Source organism: Myotis brandtii, unplaced genomic scaffold (assembly GCF_000412655.1).
Source record: "Myotis brandtii unplaced genomic scaffold, ASM41265v1 scaffold79, whole genome shotgun sequence".
NCBI classification, from domain to species: Eukaryota; Metazoa; Chordata; class Mammalia; order Chiroptera; family Vespertilionidae; genus Myotis; species Myotis brandtii.
Window position 1 is genome coordinate 5,000,948 of NW_005371173.1, and position 19,290 is coordinate 5,020,237.

General features: G+C 42.2%; 1 protein-coding gene across 1 annotated transcript in view; it reads right to left on the reverse strand.

The window, feature by feature from the left end:
- Positions 1 to 9,494: 9,494 nt before the first annotated feature.
- FARSB (phenylalanyl-tRNA synthetase, beta subunit) overlaps positions 9,495 to 19,290 on the reverse strand; it is a 51,710-nt gene continuing 41,914 nt past the window's right edge. Inside the window, exon 17 of the mRNA XM_005883488.2 lies at positions 9,495 to 9,772. Coding sequence (XP_005883550.1) covers positions 9,621 to 9,772 — 152 coding nt within the window. The 3' untranslated portion in view covers positions 9,495 to 9,620. The remainder of the gene's footprint in view (positions 9,773 to 19,290) is intronic.

Here is a 19,290-nt window from a genome sequence, read left to right on the forward strand (position 1 = left end):
ACGGAAGAGGGAGACATAGACTCCTGAACTGAAACCCCTAATGAGAGAGGTTGAACTCACTCTACAGCATGCCAGGTGGTCTCATTGAAATGCGGGATTTTCTCTCCCAAATAGGTGACCGATGACTCCCAAGTGTCACCGAAGCCTGTGATGGTTCTGGCTCTGCTTTCTATTTTGGAAGTTTCTGATGTCTTGCTTATGTATCGATATGTAAAAGAGACTCCTGAACTAAAACCCCTAATGAGAGAGGTTGAACTCACTCTACAGCATGCCAGGTGGTCTCATTGAAATGCGGGATTTTCTCTCCCAAATAGGTGACCGATGACTCCCAAGTGTCACCGAAGCCTGTGATGGTTCTGGCTCTGCTTTCTATTTTGGAAGTTTCTGATGTCTTGCTTATGTATCGATATGTAAATGTATCCTTTAAAAAATAAAATCATCTTTTATTTGATCATGACTTAATAAGTGCTTTAAAAAACAGTTTCCGCTTCCTTAGATTTTTTCCCCCCTAAACTTTTTTTCTCAGGGTTCATTGGACCTAAGTTAGAGAGAGGGGACAAAGATATACAGCAGGCTAGGTAATTATCATAATTCAATCACAGGCAAGTGTTGGTGGCGTGTCTCAGAGGTCACAGATGTGATCGGCAGGAAGTGGTGTGTTTGCGCGCTGACATACCCTCTAAACTCCTTGATACTAAAGAGCACCCTTATGCCATATTTGCACATAAATGTCACTGCGTTGAAAGGTAAATGTTATAGGTGTTGCTAGTTAACTAAAGGGTTTTCACAGAGTACACTATTTGCTGAACCAAATGGACATGATCCTATTTCACATTTTTATAATGATGTTGTTCTGCCTTCAAACATCACACATTTGCTATTTGAAATGGTACAGAAAGCTGACACCCTTATTTGCAAGGCTAAGGCTAGAATCCTATTTGTACTTTGAACAGTATTTAATACTGAATAGACTGGGTGCGTTGGGCATAGGCGGCAGGATGAGACCCCAACTGCCCTGTGGAGTATGCTCAGGAGAGCAGAGACATGGGCTCAGAATCATGATTCAAGATCCAAAGTGTTAAGACTGAAGCCCCCAAACTGGAATTAACCGCCCCTCCTCTCAATCCGCACAGCATGGGTTAATTCCAGTTTGGGGGCTGCAGCAACTCAAGAGAGGCTTGCAGGAGGAGTGCCTGAGCTGGGAGGTTTGCACAGAGATGTGATGGGAAGTAGGCACAAGATGACACCCATGGAGGCTCAGCATGTCAGAGACCCTTCCTCAGACCCTTCCACCCAGCTCTCAAACAGAGAATCCCACCAAGTCCTGGCACGGCATGGGTTAATTCCAGTTTGAGGGCTGCAGCAACTCAAGAGAGGCTTGCAGGAGGAGTGCCTGAGCTGGGAGGTTTGCACAGAGATGTGATGGGAAGTAGGCACAAGATGACACCCATGGAGGCTCAGCATGTCAGAGACCCTTCCTCAGACCCTTCCACCCAGCTCTCAAACAGAGAATCCCACCAAGTCCTGGCTGGCGATTGTGTAGCAGTAACGGTGGTGTCAGGGTCAGCAAGAACCAAGTCACAAAAACAGGGAGGAAGCCTGAGAAGGCCTTCAGTGCATTTCCTGCGTCCACGTGGGGCCATTCCAGAGGTGACCTCTGTCGGTGTTTTCAGGCTCCCTTCATTTTCCACACTGGAGTGTGCAGAGCCATGCGCACCTTCCCTCCAGCTGGCTCTGAACCTCAGACACAGCCTCATTCCCGTGTCCTCTTGGCTCTGAGCAGAGGTGACGGCAGCCAGGGACTCAGTCCATGTGCCCGGTGCCTTCCCTCCCTCCTCTTTGCTCAGTTCCCTGCACTAGTCCTGTGGAATTTCATTTAAAAATATTTTTCCATGAGCCAGGCTCTTTGAGGGACCCGTGAATGCTTCATGTCCCTTTAATGATAGTGACTGAAGCCCTGGCTCTCAAGTAAGAGGCTGGCCAGGACCAAGTCGAATAGGGATGTAGACGTCTATCTCATTTTAGAGAAGAGATGTTTTCCTAAAAGCTGCCTGTGTTCAGATTTTTTTTAACTTGAATCAAGTATACCGAGGGATTTGCTGTTTAAAAATCATATGCAATTCATCATTTCTGAAAACATAAGGCTCTTTAATGAATGACTGTGGCTGCGTCTTGCGCCCATTATTTTCTCAAAGTGGGGCACACCTGTAGTGCAGACTCTATGTACTGGATAGTTTTTAGAATGCTACATTCTAAAAACTGTAGCCACATGAGACAAGAGAGCTCTATGAAGCCCAAAATCCATTTTCCTTTTCCACGCCTGTCTAGATGGCATGCAAAAATAAACAGGGGAGCAAGGAGGAGCTGGGAGCGCCGGCCAGAAGGCTTCTTCATGCATACTTGGAACATCTGTTGGCCTTGCTCTCTGTTGCTGTGATTTCGGGGTCCCCTTGGCTGGAGCACAAGCCAGATTCTTCCCCAATGGAGGTGTTCAAAGAATGTCAGCGCCTCTTGACAAAGTGAGCCTCGAATTGTTGTGGGCGGGGCAGGGTGACATGCCACCTACCTGTATCTGTGAGTCTAAACGAGTCTGCAGGGTCCCTTGGTCACATGGGAACCAGGTGGGTGGTGCTGTGAGAGGAGCCAATTGGGCACAGGACACACTAAACACAGATCAGCTTAGCTGTCTTGATTAGGTGCTGATAAATATTTGGCTAGAAAGCTATCTTTGTTGTGGGGGGGAAAACAGTTTAATGCAACTTTTTCATTAAATCAATTAATTCTGCTATTTATAGGTATTAGTATTATTTTTATCAGTTTATTCTCTTTTTTATTTCTTGCATCATAGTTTTGTTTTCTAAGAATTCAAAACATACATCTTCCATGTCTCAACTTGTTCAGTCTTTCCTCTGGCTCCCTGAACATCTGGAATACAGTTATAACAATACTAGTGGCCCAGTGCACCAGTGGGAGGGGGGGTGTCCCTCAGCCCGGCCTGCACCCTCTCCAATCTGGGACCCCTTGGGGGATGTCTGACTGCCCCTGTGGGATCGGGCCTAAACCTGTCTCTCACAATCCAGGACGCTGGCTCCTAACCGTTCACCTGCCTGCCTGCCTGATCTCCCCTAACCACTCTGCCTGCCAGCCTGCTTTGGTCGCTGGGGTGACCCAGGAAGCCAAGCCTTCCCACCTATTCTCCTGCTTTCCGGCCAGGCTTGGCTTCCTGGGTCGCCCGCTCTCCGGCCGGCGCCGCCATCTTTGTCGTGTCAATTTGCATATTCCCTCCTTATTGGCTGTAGGCGCCACCATCTTTATTGCGAAGTGATGGTTAATTTGCATATTACTTTTATTAGATAAGATCCTTGTCTATTAATTTTATCACCTATGCCATTTTTAGTTTTTTATTCATATTTTCCCCCTTCTTCATTAAGGCCTGTATTTCCTAAATTCTTTGCTTGCCTAGATATTTTTATTTATTAATTTGAGAGAAACACCAATATGTTGTTCCACTTATTTATACATTCATTGGTTGATTCTTGTATGTGCCCTGACCGGGGATTGAACCTGTAATCTTGGCATATTGGAATAACACTCTAACCGAGCTACCTGGCCAGAGCTTGCCTAGTAATTTTTTATTGGATAACGGATACTGTGAATTATATATAGTTGGGTGCTGGATATCTTTGTATCACTATAAATATTCGTAAGGTTGTTCTGACTGCTTATTTCTACCACTTTTTTAATTTATTTTTTTATTTTTAGGGATCCACTTCTTTTCATGCTTTTCTACCTCACCTCTTGTCTATTTTTTACTTATTCTCTCCTTAAGAAATTTAAAAATGCTTCAATTAAGCACTGCCTCATGTTTTACACCGAGCTATCACCAAACCTCGGCTCCCTTCCTTACTTTTGCTTTTAGCCTTACTTTCTGCTTTTAGCCTTACTTTTAGTGATCCCCTTCCTGGGATCCTGAATTTCCCAAGTTTTACACTGAGCTAATATTACCACACTTCGGCTCCCTACCTTATTTTTGTTTTTTGGCCTTCTTACTTTTGCTTTTTAAGCTTACTTTCTTATTTTCTTACTTTTTTTTTTAAAGCTTACTCTCTGCGCGTGCCTTGGAGCCTCCTTTCACCTGACCACTTTTTAAATTCCCCCGAACTCAGGCCTGTTCGGATGCCACTTGTTATGGTCAAAGGTGATTGAGGGGGGGAGGGGGGTGAAAGGATTGAGAAAAGACAGACAAGAGAATGAAAGCTGGGTCTTGGTGGGACGCTGCTCCCTGATGAGGAGACAGCGCCAGCGCCCACAAGCCGTGTCTTTATTTTATAAAAGATGCCACGAGCAAAGTAGGGGCGTGATCAAGTTGTTTACAGCATTCTCGTGAGATTCAACCCTACTCAACTACATGCACCTGAACTCTAGCACAGGGCACGTAGGGCCACGTGTTCGGACCACAGGTTCGAGCTTACAGCTATAGCTGTTGGCTATATTTGTGCTGGGAGGGCCCTGCCCTCCAGCTGGGACTTGCATGTGGCCACGAGAGGACTCTGCCCTCTCATCAGTCCGAGGCTTGAACCTGTCCAAAGCACTATAGCCGCGCCCCATAACTGACCTTCATTGCTGATGTCCAATGTTTTGAAAAGCATTCCTTTATATATTTCATCTGGATTTCTAGATGGGGTATGCAAAGTAGGAAAAGATTCCTTCAGAATAAGGTGCATGGATCAGCTAGATGCCTAAGTACCTTGACCATCAAAGAGGAAGTTAGATCTAGCTGATCCTTGATTGTTCATTGTGCCCCAGGCCAAGGCCTCCCAGGGACAGGTGTCGCACCCATTGTTTTCTGTTAGCTCACCTACACCATCTCTCCTCCCTACAGCACCACTTGCTTATGGGGCACCATTCTATCTGGGTCATCTGGCTTCGTCCACTTCAGGATAACCCCAAGTGCTCCTTGTTTAAATGTTCTGCCCAACTGGTTTCTTGCTGGCTCTAAACAGGTGCTTGCTTATTGGGGGACAGGCATATTTTCATGCCTCACGACCAAAAGTTGTGACTTGTGGAAGGTAGAAAACTTCTTTTGCTACAAGGTTTAGTACCAAACAGGCACATACCTTTTCTGTCCTAAAGGATGGATTTGCTTCATATGTCATTTGAATGCTACAGTGATTCTCTCTTGCAAGTGCCTCCTGACACTGGGGGGACTTTTCAGTGTTTCTAATGCAGGATCACATCATGTTTCTGATTTCCTTCAATAGAGATAATCAAGGCCAAACCTTATGGATGAGGAATGAGAAACGAGTGTAGGCCTTGAGCGTTGGTCACACAGCATTCATTGGTCATAAAAGTAAACATAGAGGGCTTTAACAAGACATAATTCAATTAAATCTTTTGCTGGAGGTATTTGTTCAACCCCCAGTCTCACTTCGGTATTTGCAGTCATCCTTTGTTTACCGGAAAGCCCAAGGAGAGGCAGATACCTGAAACTACACCGGCAGCCGTGGAGACTGGCATCATTGTGGGTCTGCTTTGCCCTCCCTGTGGCTCGTGGCCAGCACTGCCCTTGCCAACCCAACTTCGGTCTGGGGCCTCGGGGCTGCTCACAGCCTGTCACAGCAGTGAGCTGTGGCTTTGATTTTATTATGTATGGCAGCCTCTCCCCTCCTACCCCCCAGTAATATAAAGTTATTCTAATTCCTTATTAACATAATAAGTCATAACTTGGAAGAGATCTGGTGTGTCAAAAGCTTGTCACTTAGAGGGCATATTTTGCTGAAGGCAGTTGTGTCCTTTTAAGGCCACCAGTCTGTTTTTTATAAAATGGACAAAATAGCCAATTAATACCCAAGCATTGGGGTTAGTGATGTTTCTAGAAAACAAGCAAAGATTGAGAAGTGAGATTGTGAGCAGTGCCTGTACCAACCCGAGGAGCCATGGTTGCTGAGGGCCAAGCAGCAGTTTAAAAGGTAAGAGTAGTCACCTGCCATCCCCAGCACATCTAGGAATCTAACCTCCTGGGATAATGTACTGCTCAAGCACCAAAGTCACATCTAAGAACTAAGTAACCCCATGCATCTGTGAATGTGACCACCAGACAGCAAATGTGAATGTTTGTAGTCTTGCAGCTTTAGGACTATTTTTTTGTGTGTGTGGGGTCCCTAAGCCAGTGCTATTTAGGGGGAGCTATATCGAAGTCCATTGGAGTACTGTTTGTAACTGCAGAGTTGGAAACAATAATGTCCATCAATAGCTGAACTCTAAGTAACCCCATGCGTCTGTGAATGTGACCACCAGACAGCAAATGTGAATGTTTGTAGTCTTGCAGCTTTAGGACTATTTTTTTGTGTGTGTGGGGTCCCTAAGCCAGTGCTATTTAGGGGGAGCTATATCGAAGTCCATTGGAGTACTGTTTGTAACTGCAGAGTTGGAAACAATAATGTCCATCAATAGCTGAACAAATTATGGCATCTGTAACACAGAATATTGCCTTCTTTCAAAGAATGAGGTAGGTCTGTAGGTATTGAGCTGGAAAAAATGGGATATATTAAATGTAATATCAGGAGATACAGTATGTAAAATGGAAAGCAAAACTTGTTGCAAACCAGTAAGTAGAGCATGACCCACACACTCTGAGCATGTGTGTGGCTGACTGTCCGAACAAGGGAAAATGTCAGAAATATAAGCTAAATTGTTAGCAGTGGTAACTTACTTGAGGGCATTGGGGAGGAAGGGTACATTAGCTTCAGACGGCCTTACTTTGTTCAATTTTTTAAAGTAGTGGCATTAAGATTTTTAACGTTTTGTTTTCCAGTATTTTTTATATTTTAAAAAAGCCTAAAAATATCTCAACATTTTGGATACGTAATGTTAATAAGTAAAACTGAATGATCAGTGAATTCCAAGTTACTTTTAATAGCTCAGTCCTACTTGTTAACCATGTAACTTCTGGGCACACCATGAATCACTCCAACAGCCGATTGTTCTATAAATCAGGGAGAATTCCTATTCTAACTACCTCCTGTGACTAAAAAACTAAAAATATTAAAATGTTGAATTAAGATCACATGGAGGAAAAAAAAAACTTTATAAAGAGTCATGCAGGGATGTCAGGTTGTAGTAGAAGTTACCTGTAAGCGAGAGAAAGCATCAATTACATTTTCCTCCTAAGAAGGCGTGCGTCTCCTCCAACAAAGGCCCCTCGGCAGTGCCCACAGACTGCTCTGGCTCCGGTCAGACCTCACCCGGACGGGAGGAGTGTAAGATGATCTGGCTGGGGAGCCTTGACTCTAACCTGAAGGCTCTTCTTCTTGAGGGACCGATACTGTTTTTCTTCCTGTTTCCTGCTTCAGAGGGCAGAAACATCCACATGATGGATGGCATTGGTCTTTCCCCTTTCATGCTGGGATATACAATTAGGTATCAGTGGGTTTTTTATTACAGGTAGTTTCTGACCATCCAAAAAATACCCAGGTGGCTGGCTGCTAACAGAACAAATGGCTCCACCCACTTAGGCAATGGCTATCCAATGACCCACGAACCATGATTTCACCACAGTGAACCTGAAATGAGGGGAGAATGTCATCTTGAGCAGCCCTGCCAACTCTAAAATTCATGCCCTTTTACCCTGGGCATGCATCTGCTGGTGTTGCACAAAATTATTAAAATACAAGATGCATTAACTTTTCTCCCAGCTTTACTGAGGTACATAACCTACATCTTAATGGCCACCTGAATTAAGGTATAGAATATTTCCATCACCCAAGTTTCCTCTTAACCCTTTGCAGTCAATCCCCTTTCATGAGCTCCTGCCAACCCATCTTCCCTTAACTTTCTAGAACTTCATACAAGTGGAACCACATGTAGTCTTTTGTTCTTTTGTGTCTGCCTTCTTTCACTTAGCACAATGCTTTGAAATTCATTCGTGTTGTTTTAAGTATCAGTTCAATCTTTTTTTTTTTTTTTTGCTGAGAAGTATTTTATATACTATAATTTGTAATTTGTTTATCCATTCATCTGCTGATGAATATTTGGGTTGTGGCTACAATGAATAGCACTGTGTGAGCAGTGCATGAAAATCTTTGAATGGCCACACGGGTAAACCAGGGAGTAGAATGGCTAGATGAGTGTAGGTTTCATGTTTTATGAAATTGCCAAACTATTTTCCAAAATGGCTATGTAATTTTCCATTCCCACCAGCAATGCATGCAAGCTCCAGTCTCACCAACACTTGGTACAATCAGTTTTTCCAATTTTAGTCATTTTAATTTGTATTGTGATTTTTTATTTGCATTTGCCTGATGAGCATCTTTTCATGTGTTTATTCCTTTTATCTTCTTGGGGGAAACGTCTTTTCAAATCTTTTGTCCACTTTTTAAAAATTGAGTTGTCGTTTATTAAGTTGTAAGAAATCGTTATGTATGCTGGATACAAACCTGCTGACAAGCATTATTTTTTATGAGCATATCTCATTTTTAAAATGTTGTAAGGATCTGCAAATAGAACTGGAAGGAATAGGTGGAAGTCTGTGTTCACAAGTCTTGCTAAGTTGGACATTGCTGTCCTCACTCGAGGTAGTAATTGATTATGTTTTTTCTTAGAAATAGCCTCAGCAAAAATGCCATAAACATAATTCTAGTCTATCTTTCTTGGCTATTTCCACCTGACTTTCAAGTTTTACATCTTATTGTGTTTCATATTAACAGTAATTGAGCACCTTTCTCCAACATTAGCCCCAGCTTTTTTCAATAGAGGGTACCTACTGCAGGATTCTTAAAGTATCCTGCAATGGGAGGTAAGGCAAACTGGCAGATGCTTAACTTCAGAGATCTAATGCCTCCCTATAAAATAAGACAGAAACTAGGAGCTCAATTAAGTATTTAAAACCCTGACTTTAGAATAGTAATTATAGTAAAATGTATGGCCCAGGGCAATAATGGTTTTCACTGTTTCCTAATGTTCACAGTGCAACAATATCAACATTTCCTTTTTAACTCTGCCAGCAGACAGAGCTTTTTGCGTGTCCTCTAACTCTTGAGTATCAGAGTAAAAATACCTACGCACGCTCACATATTTTGAATATATATGTGTTGTAGATTTGTGTTTCACTTTAAAGTGATTTCAGAGGTTCTACTACTAGACAGTCGTCACTGCTTCTAAAGGTTTTCTAAAAATGCTGTTATTGTTCCCCAAGGAAGAACACAAGTCAAATGTAGAAAATGAAAACTGAACACCCTCTGCTACATCGCACTCATTCAAGGTGCGTTCTAATCAACCATCTGTCCCATCGCTGGGGAGAACGGGCCTTGCTCCGCAGCAGCAGTCACTGCCCATGGAGCCTCGCTCTCATGTCTGAGGAACGCCTTGGTTTCCCAGAACGGATCCCATCCTCTGCTCGAGCATTCCTCTGACATCACCGGGCTTTTACCAAACAGTGAAGCTTTACCCAAACACCACGTTGGTGTTTGCATGAGTGGCCTGATGCGGAGAATGGGTGGTATCTACCCACAGAGTAGACAGTGCTTTCCGCTTTATTCAACCTTCCTGGTGGGGACGACTAAAGGACACCAGGGGAGGAGAAAGGGACACTCAGGGAGAGAACCACACCACAGGGACCATCTTCACAGAAAGGGCTCGATGTTGATTTCCAGAGCGGAGCAGGGCATGTTCAGCTCAAATTTGGTGATAACATCAGGATGAAGGACACCCAGCTTGCCAACGCTCTGACCCCTGGCAAAGACCTCAGCACATCGCCCAGGAAAGAAAGCAGGGCCTGCAAGACAGAGAGAGAGGAAAATCAATGTTTCTCCCGGCAAACATGTCAATAAACATTTAACACTAAAAGCTCACTAAAAATAACGATTCTTCTTTAAACCACTGGCTATGAAATGAGAGTGCTTGTTACACTTTCTAGTCTGGAAAAGAAGTATTTGATGTTACACCACGGGACTCTCCTGAGGAAAAGGCTGGGGCACACAGAAAAGCCAGGGCCTGTGTTTTTTATCACGGGGTCCAGGCAGGAGGATGAAGACAGGGAGGCTGAAGGGCCACAGTCAGGTGAAGGCGTAGGTGAACTGTGCCCTGACACAGAACTGGCCCTAAAAGGACAAAGAGAAAAATGAAATATAAAACTGACAACCTTGCATGGGAAAACCTGTTTTGAAACGGGTTTTTCCAAAGTAATTCTTGCTGGATAAAAAGTCTGCATTGAATTTATTTACTACTCAAAACAACACTCTCTTCTACATAGAGAAGCATAAGCTGTACATCACTGGCAGACAAGGACCTCGGTCCCACAACTCGACCCATATTCCCGTCAGAAAAGGAGCTTTCCAGGCAGTTTGGAGCATCGACTGTAAAACCACCCTCTGCTGTAAAATGAGTCTGGGTTGACCTATGATTTTTTCCAGGGCAGACAGAAAATTCTCCCTTTACTTGGGTGCCAGTGCACAGCTATGTCTTACCAAACCAGCAATAGTTCTTGAGGTTTAAACAGCTAAAAACAAGCAAGCAAGCATACAGGCCAACTTCAAGTTCCCTGAATGACCAGTGCCAGAGAAGTTTATCAACATTCCACCCACTGAAGTTAAAAATGCCGACTCATTTCTCTCACCACCACCTTGAAAAAGGAGCGGGCCCACAGCTCCCGGCTGATCCGACCGAAACGTTTACTGGCATAAACTATAAATACCCAGCAGACCTGGGCCACAAGCCTCCAGCTGCCACTCCAGACTGAGTGCATTATTTATGAAAGAGTAAACTGCTGAGTCTCCACTCATGGCTCCAAGGTCAACATAATGAAGAAATTCAGAAATGGGGGGAGGGAGGAGCTACTGTCAGGTCAGTACCAGCTGTACCACAAAAACACAGGATGGTGACACATATTTCCCGATCAGCACAGAAGGATGTTTGTTTATCTGCCTGAAAAAAACTTAATTATCATCCTTAAATAGTCCCAAAGCAACCTGGTTGAAATATAAGGCGGTCTGTTTTTCATATTACCCCCCAAACTAAACAATTCTGCTTCTCTGTCTATTAAAGCAAGAATTCCAGTGAGCTGCATCTGAAGGTCATAATTATTTGGCTACTAACCCACACGTGGGAGAGGGGCAGAAACCAAAGTGGATTGGTAATGCAGAGCCTCAGTAAGACATGAGTAGCTAATCCTGATAAAGATGGCATATTTTATTTCTATCAAAATGAAGGTCTAACTGAAAAGACAATACCATTCCCCCTCCAAATAAAAAAAAAAAGTTGACAAATAAGTGCAGTTTGGATAAAGTTACTGATGGTAAGTAGTATAACCAAGAGTCACGGGAAGGGCTGCTGAGAAGCGTTTACTCCACCACCCGGCACCCTGTGTACAGAACTGTGTCTGCATGACCTATGCTAGCTGAAAAGGACAGCAGCCTATTCCTAAAGCCATTCAGAAAGGAAATGTTCAAGACCTTCCCAGAGAACGCTGCAATGTTTAAGAATCCTCACTGTACCCAAATCCTCCCTTTTATCTATCTTCAAATTCCAATGTGATTGGATTCATTTTAACTAAAGCATAAAACCAGGCTATTTCAGAATCTAAGCCAGATGTGCTAGTTCTGACAGTGTTAGCAAAATAAAGCCTAAGAGAAAAGAACTTAGAATTTTTACTTCATAAAACAACTTTTTGAGTCAGCACTTTTTAGCAAAGTTTAGTTATATTCTTCGTTAGTTAGCAAGCATGAGAAACTTTGCTTTAGTTCATTAACCAGTTAGGTATTCAGTTAAACAAAAATACTGTATTCGTACCACTAATTTTCCTCTTTACGAAGAAAAGAAAACTGAAATTCATATTATGCATTATTTGAAACATATCCAAGTATGAGGATATTCTAAATGACAAACATCAAACTCTCAGCCCAGCCCCGGGCCCACTGAGTCACTGCAGCATCCCAGACTGCCAGGGCCAGCCGCCTTCACCACAGAGGAGCCACTTCAAATGGAGTGGACACCAAGGGCCCTCTCGCCCAATGCTAATCCTCTTCTTCCCACCTACATGGGAAAATGGAGCCCAATAATGGGATTTCTGTAGAAACTCCACTTTATAGAACACTAGACATTAACCTGTGATGACAATTTAAACTTTTCTTGCCATTTTTCATTTCTAACAAGGTCAGATTGGATAGGAACACTTCTTATGATTTTCTTTGTGATTACTCTGTTCAGTTAGACAAGACTGAAATTCCCACAAAAGCACCTTCAAGTTTGTTAGGGGTACAGAGAGACCCCAAAAATGTAGCACTTAACTGATGTTGTATGTGAACCAGAAATACGGAAAGAAAATTTAAAATTACCAAAACACCAGCATTTCTTAGTGCTCTTTAAAAACCTTTATGGTTCAAACCAAACTTTGCAGGAAGAAGTGAAGTGCTTCAAAGAAAGGCAGACAAGAGAACTGCTTCACTAACCAACAAAGGGAACACACCCTGTAAGACAGGGATTAGGCCCCAGTTCAGCAGGCAGGTAGGTGGTTGAGCTCAGATGCAGGCACATTGATTCGATCACCTGCTCTAGCAACTTAAATCGGAGTCTTTCCAGAAGTAAGAGAAGTCACATCTGAATGGAATCTAAATGTGGATAATGGCCAAGGGCTACCAGGGGTCCTCAAACTACGGGCCCGCGGGCCACATGCAAATACAAATATTGCATTTGTTCCTGTTTTGTTTTTTTACTTCAAAATAAGATATGTGCAGTGTGCATAGGAATTTGTTCATAGTTTTTTTTTTAAACTATAGTCCGGCCCTCCAACCGTCTGAGGGACAGTGAACTGGCCCCCTGTTTAAAAAGTTTGAGGACCCCTGTCATGAACAAACAAATGTTGTGTCTAGAGACATCAAGTTGCCAATTCAAGGAAAATCATGTTGCCCCTGGGAATGGGAATTCTAAAATTCAAATTCTACAAAGTACATTTGTTTTCTATTTTACATGTGTTTAAGCCCAAATAGAGTCCCTGGGATACTGGGGTACCAAGATGCATAAATACCATTTCAACCTGAGCCCAAATGCTCCCCAGCAAACAGCCTCTAGTTCCTCATTGATTAAACTCAGCTTTGCTAGTACACATCCCAGGAAAAGTTTCCAGCATGAAACAGGTTTGGGGAAAACTGTGTTTCTGTTGAAATACATGGGAAGCCCAGACAAAAGAAACATCAGTTAAGCACAAACAAGAATTTAATTTCCAAAACTTAGTGGGGTGTAAGTAAGTCCCTTAATTAAAGCTTTTGTCGCACCTCCTTAAGGTCTATAATTGTCTCTCTGTGCTCAAGCAGCAGGACCACTTTGAGGACCTTGGGGGTAATTCTTGGGCCGGTAATCCAGCACAGCATCCCGTCTTTAGCACATTTTCTGGCTAATTGACCTTCAAAGAGTTTGTGAGCCCCCTCTCTTGCTCGCTGCCAAGCACCTTCCACAGTTTCATTTTGCCTCTTTCTTCTAGAGTAATATTCTAGGACCAAAGTTTGGATAAGCTTTCCACAGAGACTCATTCCTACCACTATATGAAGCATCGGAAGCAGAAACTTAAAATGGTAACTGAGCAGACCCTAGTCTGAAAGGTCAAGGGTGTTATCAAGCAGGAGACTCTTAATTCCTTAATTTTAACCCCCTGCCATGAGTTATATTCCACTAATTCATTTGGTACTTTATTCAGCCCATCTCTAAAACTTATCTACTAATACAATTTTACTTTTCCCTTTCTGCACATCACTAATGTGTAGAATACTGTAACTATCTGCAACCTGCTGCTTTGTCAACCAAATTTTCTATAATAAAATAAGAATATAATAAAGAGGGCAGAGCACACTGGAAAAGGAATGTTTATATGTCACATATGTTATGGCAAATAATAGAAACTATAATCACGAACTTTAGCACCAACAACCATATAGGTCCCCAAATTCAGGGACAAAATACAAAATGCAGGATTATATAGATTTAGTTAAGCCATTGGGCCAACTGGATGTATTTTACCTCTATTCTAAATGACTGACCATATATAATACTACAGGCCCAGTGCATGAAATTCGTGCACTCGAAGGTGGGTGGGTCCCTCAGCCCGACCTGCACCCTCTCGCAGTCCGGGACCCCTCGCTCCTTACTGCCCACCTGCTCACTGCTCCTTACCACTCAGCTCGCTGCTCCTTAGTGCTGCCATGGAAGCAAGAGAGGCTCCCACCACCGCCACTGCACTCACCAGCATGAGCCCAGCTTCTGGCTGAGTGACACTCCCCCTGTGGGCGTGCACTGACCATCAGGGGCAGCTCCTGTGTTGAGCGTCTGCCCCCTGGTGGTCAGTGCACATCATAATGACCGCTCGTTCCCGTTTGGTTGATTTGCATATTAGGCTTTTATTATATAGGATAGGATGGGGTGGGAGGAAGGAGTAATCCTTTAACAGGCTGACTCTAGGTCTGGCACCTACCCAAACCCTACCCTTTCAGCCCCCAACCCTAATTCTAATACAATTAGATATCTATAAAATAGTGCAATTCCATGTTCCAACAACCCATCCTCGGAAATCACACAAAGGACACACACACACACACACACACAAAATTTCCCATGGTTCCATTCTGGAAAGAAACTGACAGAGAGAGTGGCAGAGCAGTTGGGGCTGAAGCCACAATTTCCTACCTAGGACTTTCTCCTGGTTCCCCTGCAGTTTTCTGAGAATGTAATAACCATAACTAATGCTGCTGCCAACACTTTAACCTCACTTTCCTTTTCTAAATAATGTTAATTTAAAGAAAAAGACAAAATATAAGGCTTTAAAAAGAACTGAAGGCACACTGCACCAACCGTGTATTCTTTTTTAAAGAGTTTCTTGAGTACACCAATGAATCATATACAATGAGGGGGAACCCAAAGGGGGAAAAGCCATGTGGGTAAGATGCTAACTTATAAAAAATAAAAGGGTTTAAAAGTATGTGGAGGAAAAACTAGCATAACTACCAAGATATAAGCACACACATTTTTTCAGATCTTAGTACACTCTAGGTTGGAAGAAAATGTCTCTGCAAAGATCATTTAACATGTAAGTGGAGACTGAATAATTTCTAACTGGTAATATAAAATACCCATTTCCCCCCAGATGTATACAATTCTTCACCTTGCATCTGAAGTGAAATATTTATGGCACCTAAAATCCTTAAAGAAAGGGGACCTAATCCCTTGAGTTTAATGGCTATCTTTCATCCCCTTCTGAAGATCAAAAGAAAGAAAAAACCCCTTACACAACTTTACAGTGCTAATCCCAACACACCTGCAGACATCATTAACCTCTTAAAGCAAAGGAAACTGACGCGAGAGCACGGGTACCTACTTAACCCCACCGCTGGGCCCTGGAGAGGAGCCTGTGCTCAGCAACACTCCATCAAGGCAGCCTGGGAAGCCGGCACTGCACATAGGGCTGGGTCCTGCGGCTTTCTTCTTAAAAAGTCATCAGCAAAGCCCAGGCTACCTCGTCTTCCAACTAATGGAAAAACATCTTCAACAAAGAACCTTTTTAATATAGATCACCACAACTGCCTTATGACTAAATATTTAAAACCGTAACTCCAAAATTCCCCAGTTTTATTTTGTATAAAAAAAATTCATAGCTTATTTCCATGGCTATCCCTTTTTAACACTTCTTAAGATCGATTTTAAAGTCTATTCTTAATTATGTGTCTCTCATATAACACAAACTCTACACATATTCGTATTTCAAAACCTGAAGGAGGTCAGGAATATTAGAAGAATTTAAATGTGATCCACCTAATGGCAACTTTAATCAGTCTCAAATTAACTTGTATAAAACCAAAGGATTTTTACCTCTAGGTTAAAAGTACCCTATCTACCAATGGGTTTGTTTTTGAAAACTCCTATTCCAAAATAATGCCATCATTCCCCCACAGATTTTCACATTTCTTAACCATGCATTCACAGGACAGATTTAAAATAATAATTTTGAAAATAAAAGGTATGGATCATCCTGCCTTCCTGGATCAATAAATTGCTTCTTTCTCAAACCAAATATGAGCAATTTACTATTTTATCCACAATTAGAGTGAAAAAAATAACAATAATGGGAATATTTTAGGGGTAATTAAGGAAGAATGGAAATAATGAGTAAAGGAGGTTGTATCTATAATTTCCCAATTAGTTAACTCATTCGAAACCTTTGGCCAAGTTAGAGTAAACATAACTTCAAACATTGGTTATGACAGATACGCTCTAGTTCAGGATTAGATTTCAGCTGACAAGTAGGGCAAGTAGAGGAAAAAGAAAAGAATGAAGATTGTTAAAACAACCTGCTTTCTACCTATTCCTTCACCTACAGTCAAGGCAGTGACTCAGTCCCAGTCCTGGCCAAACCCCCAAGGACAGGCATGTCACAGATGGGAAAAGGGAAGCACAAGGAGATGAGGGGACTTGCCCAAGGCAAGCAGTAGCACAGGAACTGAAGGTGAGGAGAGCCACTGATAGGCACCTCTTTGTATGTGGCCCGGAGGCATGGAAGGCCTACAGGAGAATGTTTGCAAAAGGTTGGTCAAACTGTCCATTTTATGTTTGCAAACTTCTTCTGGTTTCAAATTAAATAAATAAACAAAACTTAAGAAAAAGAAAGTGAAGAAAAAGAGCTGATGTGTTAGTACCTACGGCGGACACTGCTTCTGAAGCATTTAAACTGAAAAATCTTAAAACTGAAAATGACCTTGGAGGTGATCTTGTCCGTTCCTTTATTTTAGATATGAGAAAACAGAGACCAAGGAGGTTAAGAAAACCACAGAGCCACACACCACCAGAGCTGAGATTGGAACCCGGTTCTTCCTGAACCCCTGTCTGTCACTTTTATCCAATGGCAATTTTCTGAAGGGCACACCTAATAGCCACCTTGAGTATACTCTAGCGCAGTGGTTCTCAACCTTGGCTGCACATTAGAATCACCTGGGAATCTTTTTAAAATCCTGATTTCTGGGCCTCATCCTCCAGAAATTCTGTTTGTTATGGGGTGGGGCCACAACATTAGTAACAAAGAAACAGATTTCCGGAGGATGAGGCCCAGAAATCAGGATTTTAAAAGATTCCCAGGTGATTTTAATGTACAGCCAAGGTTGAGAACCACTGCTCTAGCAAGTGATTACCCATCCCAAAATACTTCCCCAAATTCTTCCATTTGCATCTCTGAGAAAGTTTCATCTCTGAGAAAGAAAACCCCAAATATCAATGGCTGAAAAAGACAAGTTTGTTTCTCTCTCAGGTCAAAGTCGGAGTAAATGCTCCAGGAAATAAGGCCTTCATTATGAGTGGCTGTGAGCCCTGCTGGGTCCACCACATTTATCAGCCCACCTACAGATTCACTCAGTATGTTTATCTAGTTTTCTATCTACGCATCCATCCCTTTAATCCTTCTGGATTAAGCTGGATTGGCCACTTAGAGGTCTGATATTAGGTTACCAGAACACATCATGCTCGAGGAATTCACAGGACAATGGTTCATAATCAACACACTGCAGCATACCAAGTCCAAAACCAGGGTGCTGCCAAAGTGTGACCCATGTGTACACCTGCTAGTACATAAGGAAGGTACACCCACCTTTCACTTGTAAGATAAAAACTAAACTTTCAGAATCTGGGTCCTATGAAACAAGCTAAAAATGAACTTCTTTTGCATCCCTTTGTATTTGGGTCTTTTCTACAGAATAGTGGAAGCCAAGGTCCAATTTGGAAACGGGAAAAAAAGGAGTACAAGATGGTAACTAAAAGTATCTTTATCTCTCTTTTTTTCACCCCTAGTACCTATAAATTCAATAACTCCAAAAAATGCATTCAGTTACAGTATACATTCTCAACAGGGGTGACAATGGAAAGTATTAAAAAGCCTCACAGATTATAATGGCTTGTGGTCCTCTACGGCCGAACCCTACCTGACAAAACCTTACTCCTTGGTATTCAGTTCCTCTCAATGGTTGTCTGGACACCACAGGAGCAGTACAGACATGGGAGACATAGCAAATATATGAGATCAGTGCTATAAAACTATGGCGATAGATGGCTGTGATCGTGTGATTGGGAAACTTTCTATTGACTGTGAAGTCATGTTGAGAGGTGGCCTGGGGACTGCCATTGGCTGCCTTGGTGATGTTTATCTTTGATCCTGAGAACTGTGTGTAGCTCAGGCTGTGAGATTTAAATAAAGAGTTTCTAATTCAAAAAGTTATTCAACACATCATTGATTACATCAAGTGCCAGAGGGGAAAGCACTGACAGTATCAAACTACCAGCTAGTTATTTTCTCTCATCAAGGAAAAGTTAAATTCACTTAATCATTTCTAAGAAATTACTTTTTCAATTAACTTTTGCTGAAAAAAAAAAAGTTCTGAATGATTTTTAAAATGTTTTAGTTATGGTTATTAAGCATTTAAATTAACTGCTAATTGGTATACATAATTTCATACACTATAATTTAAGTAAATAAATAACATTAAAAGTTATTAAGCAGATATAGTTAAATGTAGTTTTTTAATTTAACTTTTTTTAAATACTACTTTTGCTTTATTTATTTATTTTTTTAAATATATTTTATTGATTTTTTTACAGAGAGGAAGGGAGAGGGAGAGAGTTAGAAACATCGATGAGAGAGAAACATCAATCAGCTTCCTCCTGCACACCCCCCACTGGGGATTTGCCCGCAACCAAGGCACACAGCCCTGACCGGAATCGAACCCGGGACCCTTGAGTCCGCAGGCCGACGCTCTAGCCACTGAGCCAAACCGGTCAGGGCTAATTTAACTTTTAACTTAAGATTTTTAATTTATTCTTAACCCTGAATTGAATTTTTAAAAGTAGGGTTTACACTTATTCTTTTTTAAGTATAAAGCAGAATTTTACATATAGTGCATGATAAAATGCAGTTATATTTGTAGTATTAAAATTTGATGGTGGGATTATTAAGAAAAAATATAAAAAGGTTTCTTAGGGGTTTGAGAATTTTTTTTTTTTTTTTAAGTTAGAAACAATGGGTTACAACAACATCTATCAGATGGGAATCTGAGCTGACCAGGTCATTCCAGGGAGACCTGGTGTGGAGCACTCACTCTTAATTCACTGAGTACTAACAACTATACTAATAAAAGGGTAATATGCTAATTAGACTGGGAGACCTTCCAGACATCCTTCCAGACAAAGCCATTGTGGCGGGGTGGAGGCAGAGGCTGTTAGGGGTTATCAGGCCAGGAGGGGAGGGCAGTTGAGGGAGATCAGGCTGGCGGGGCG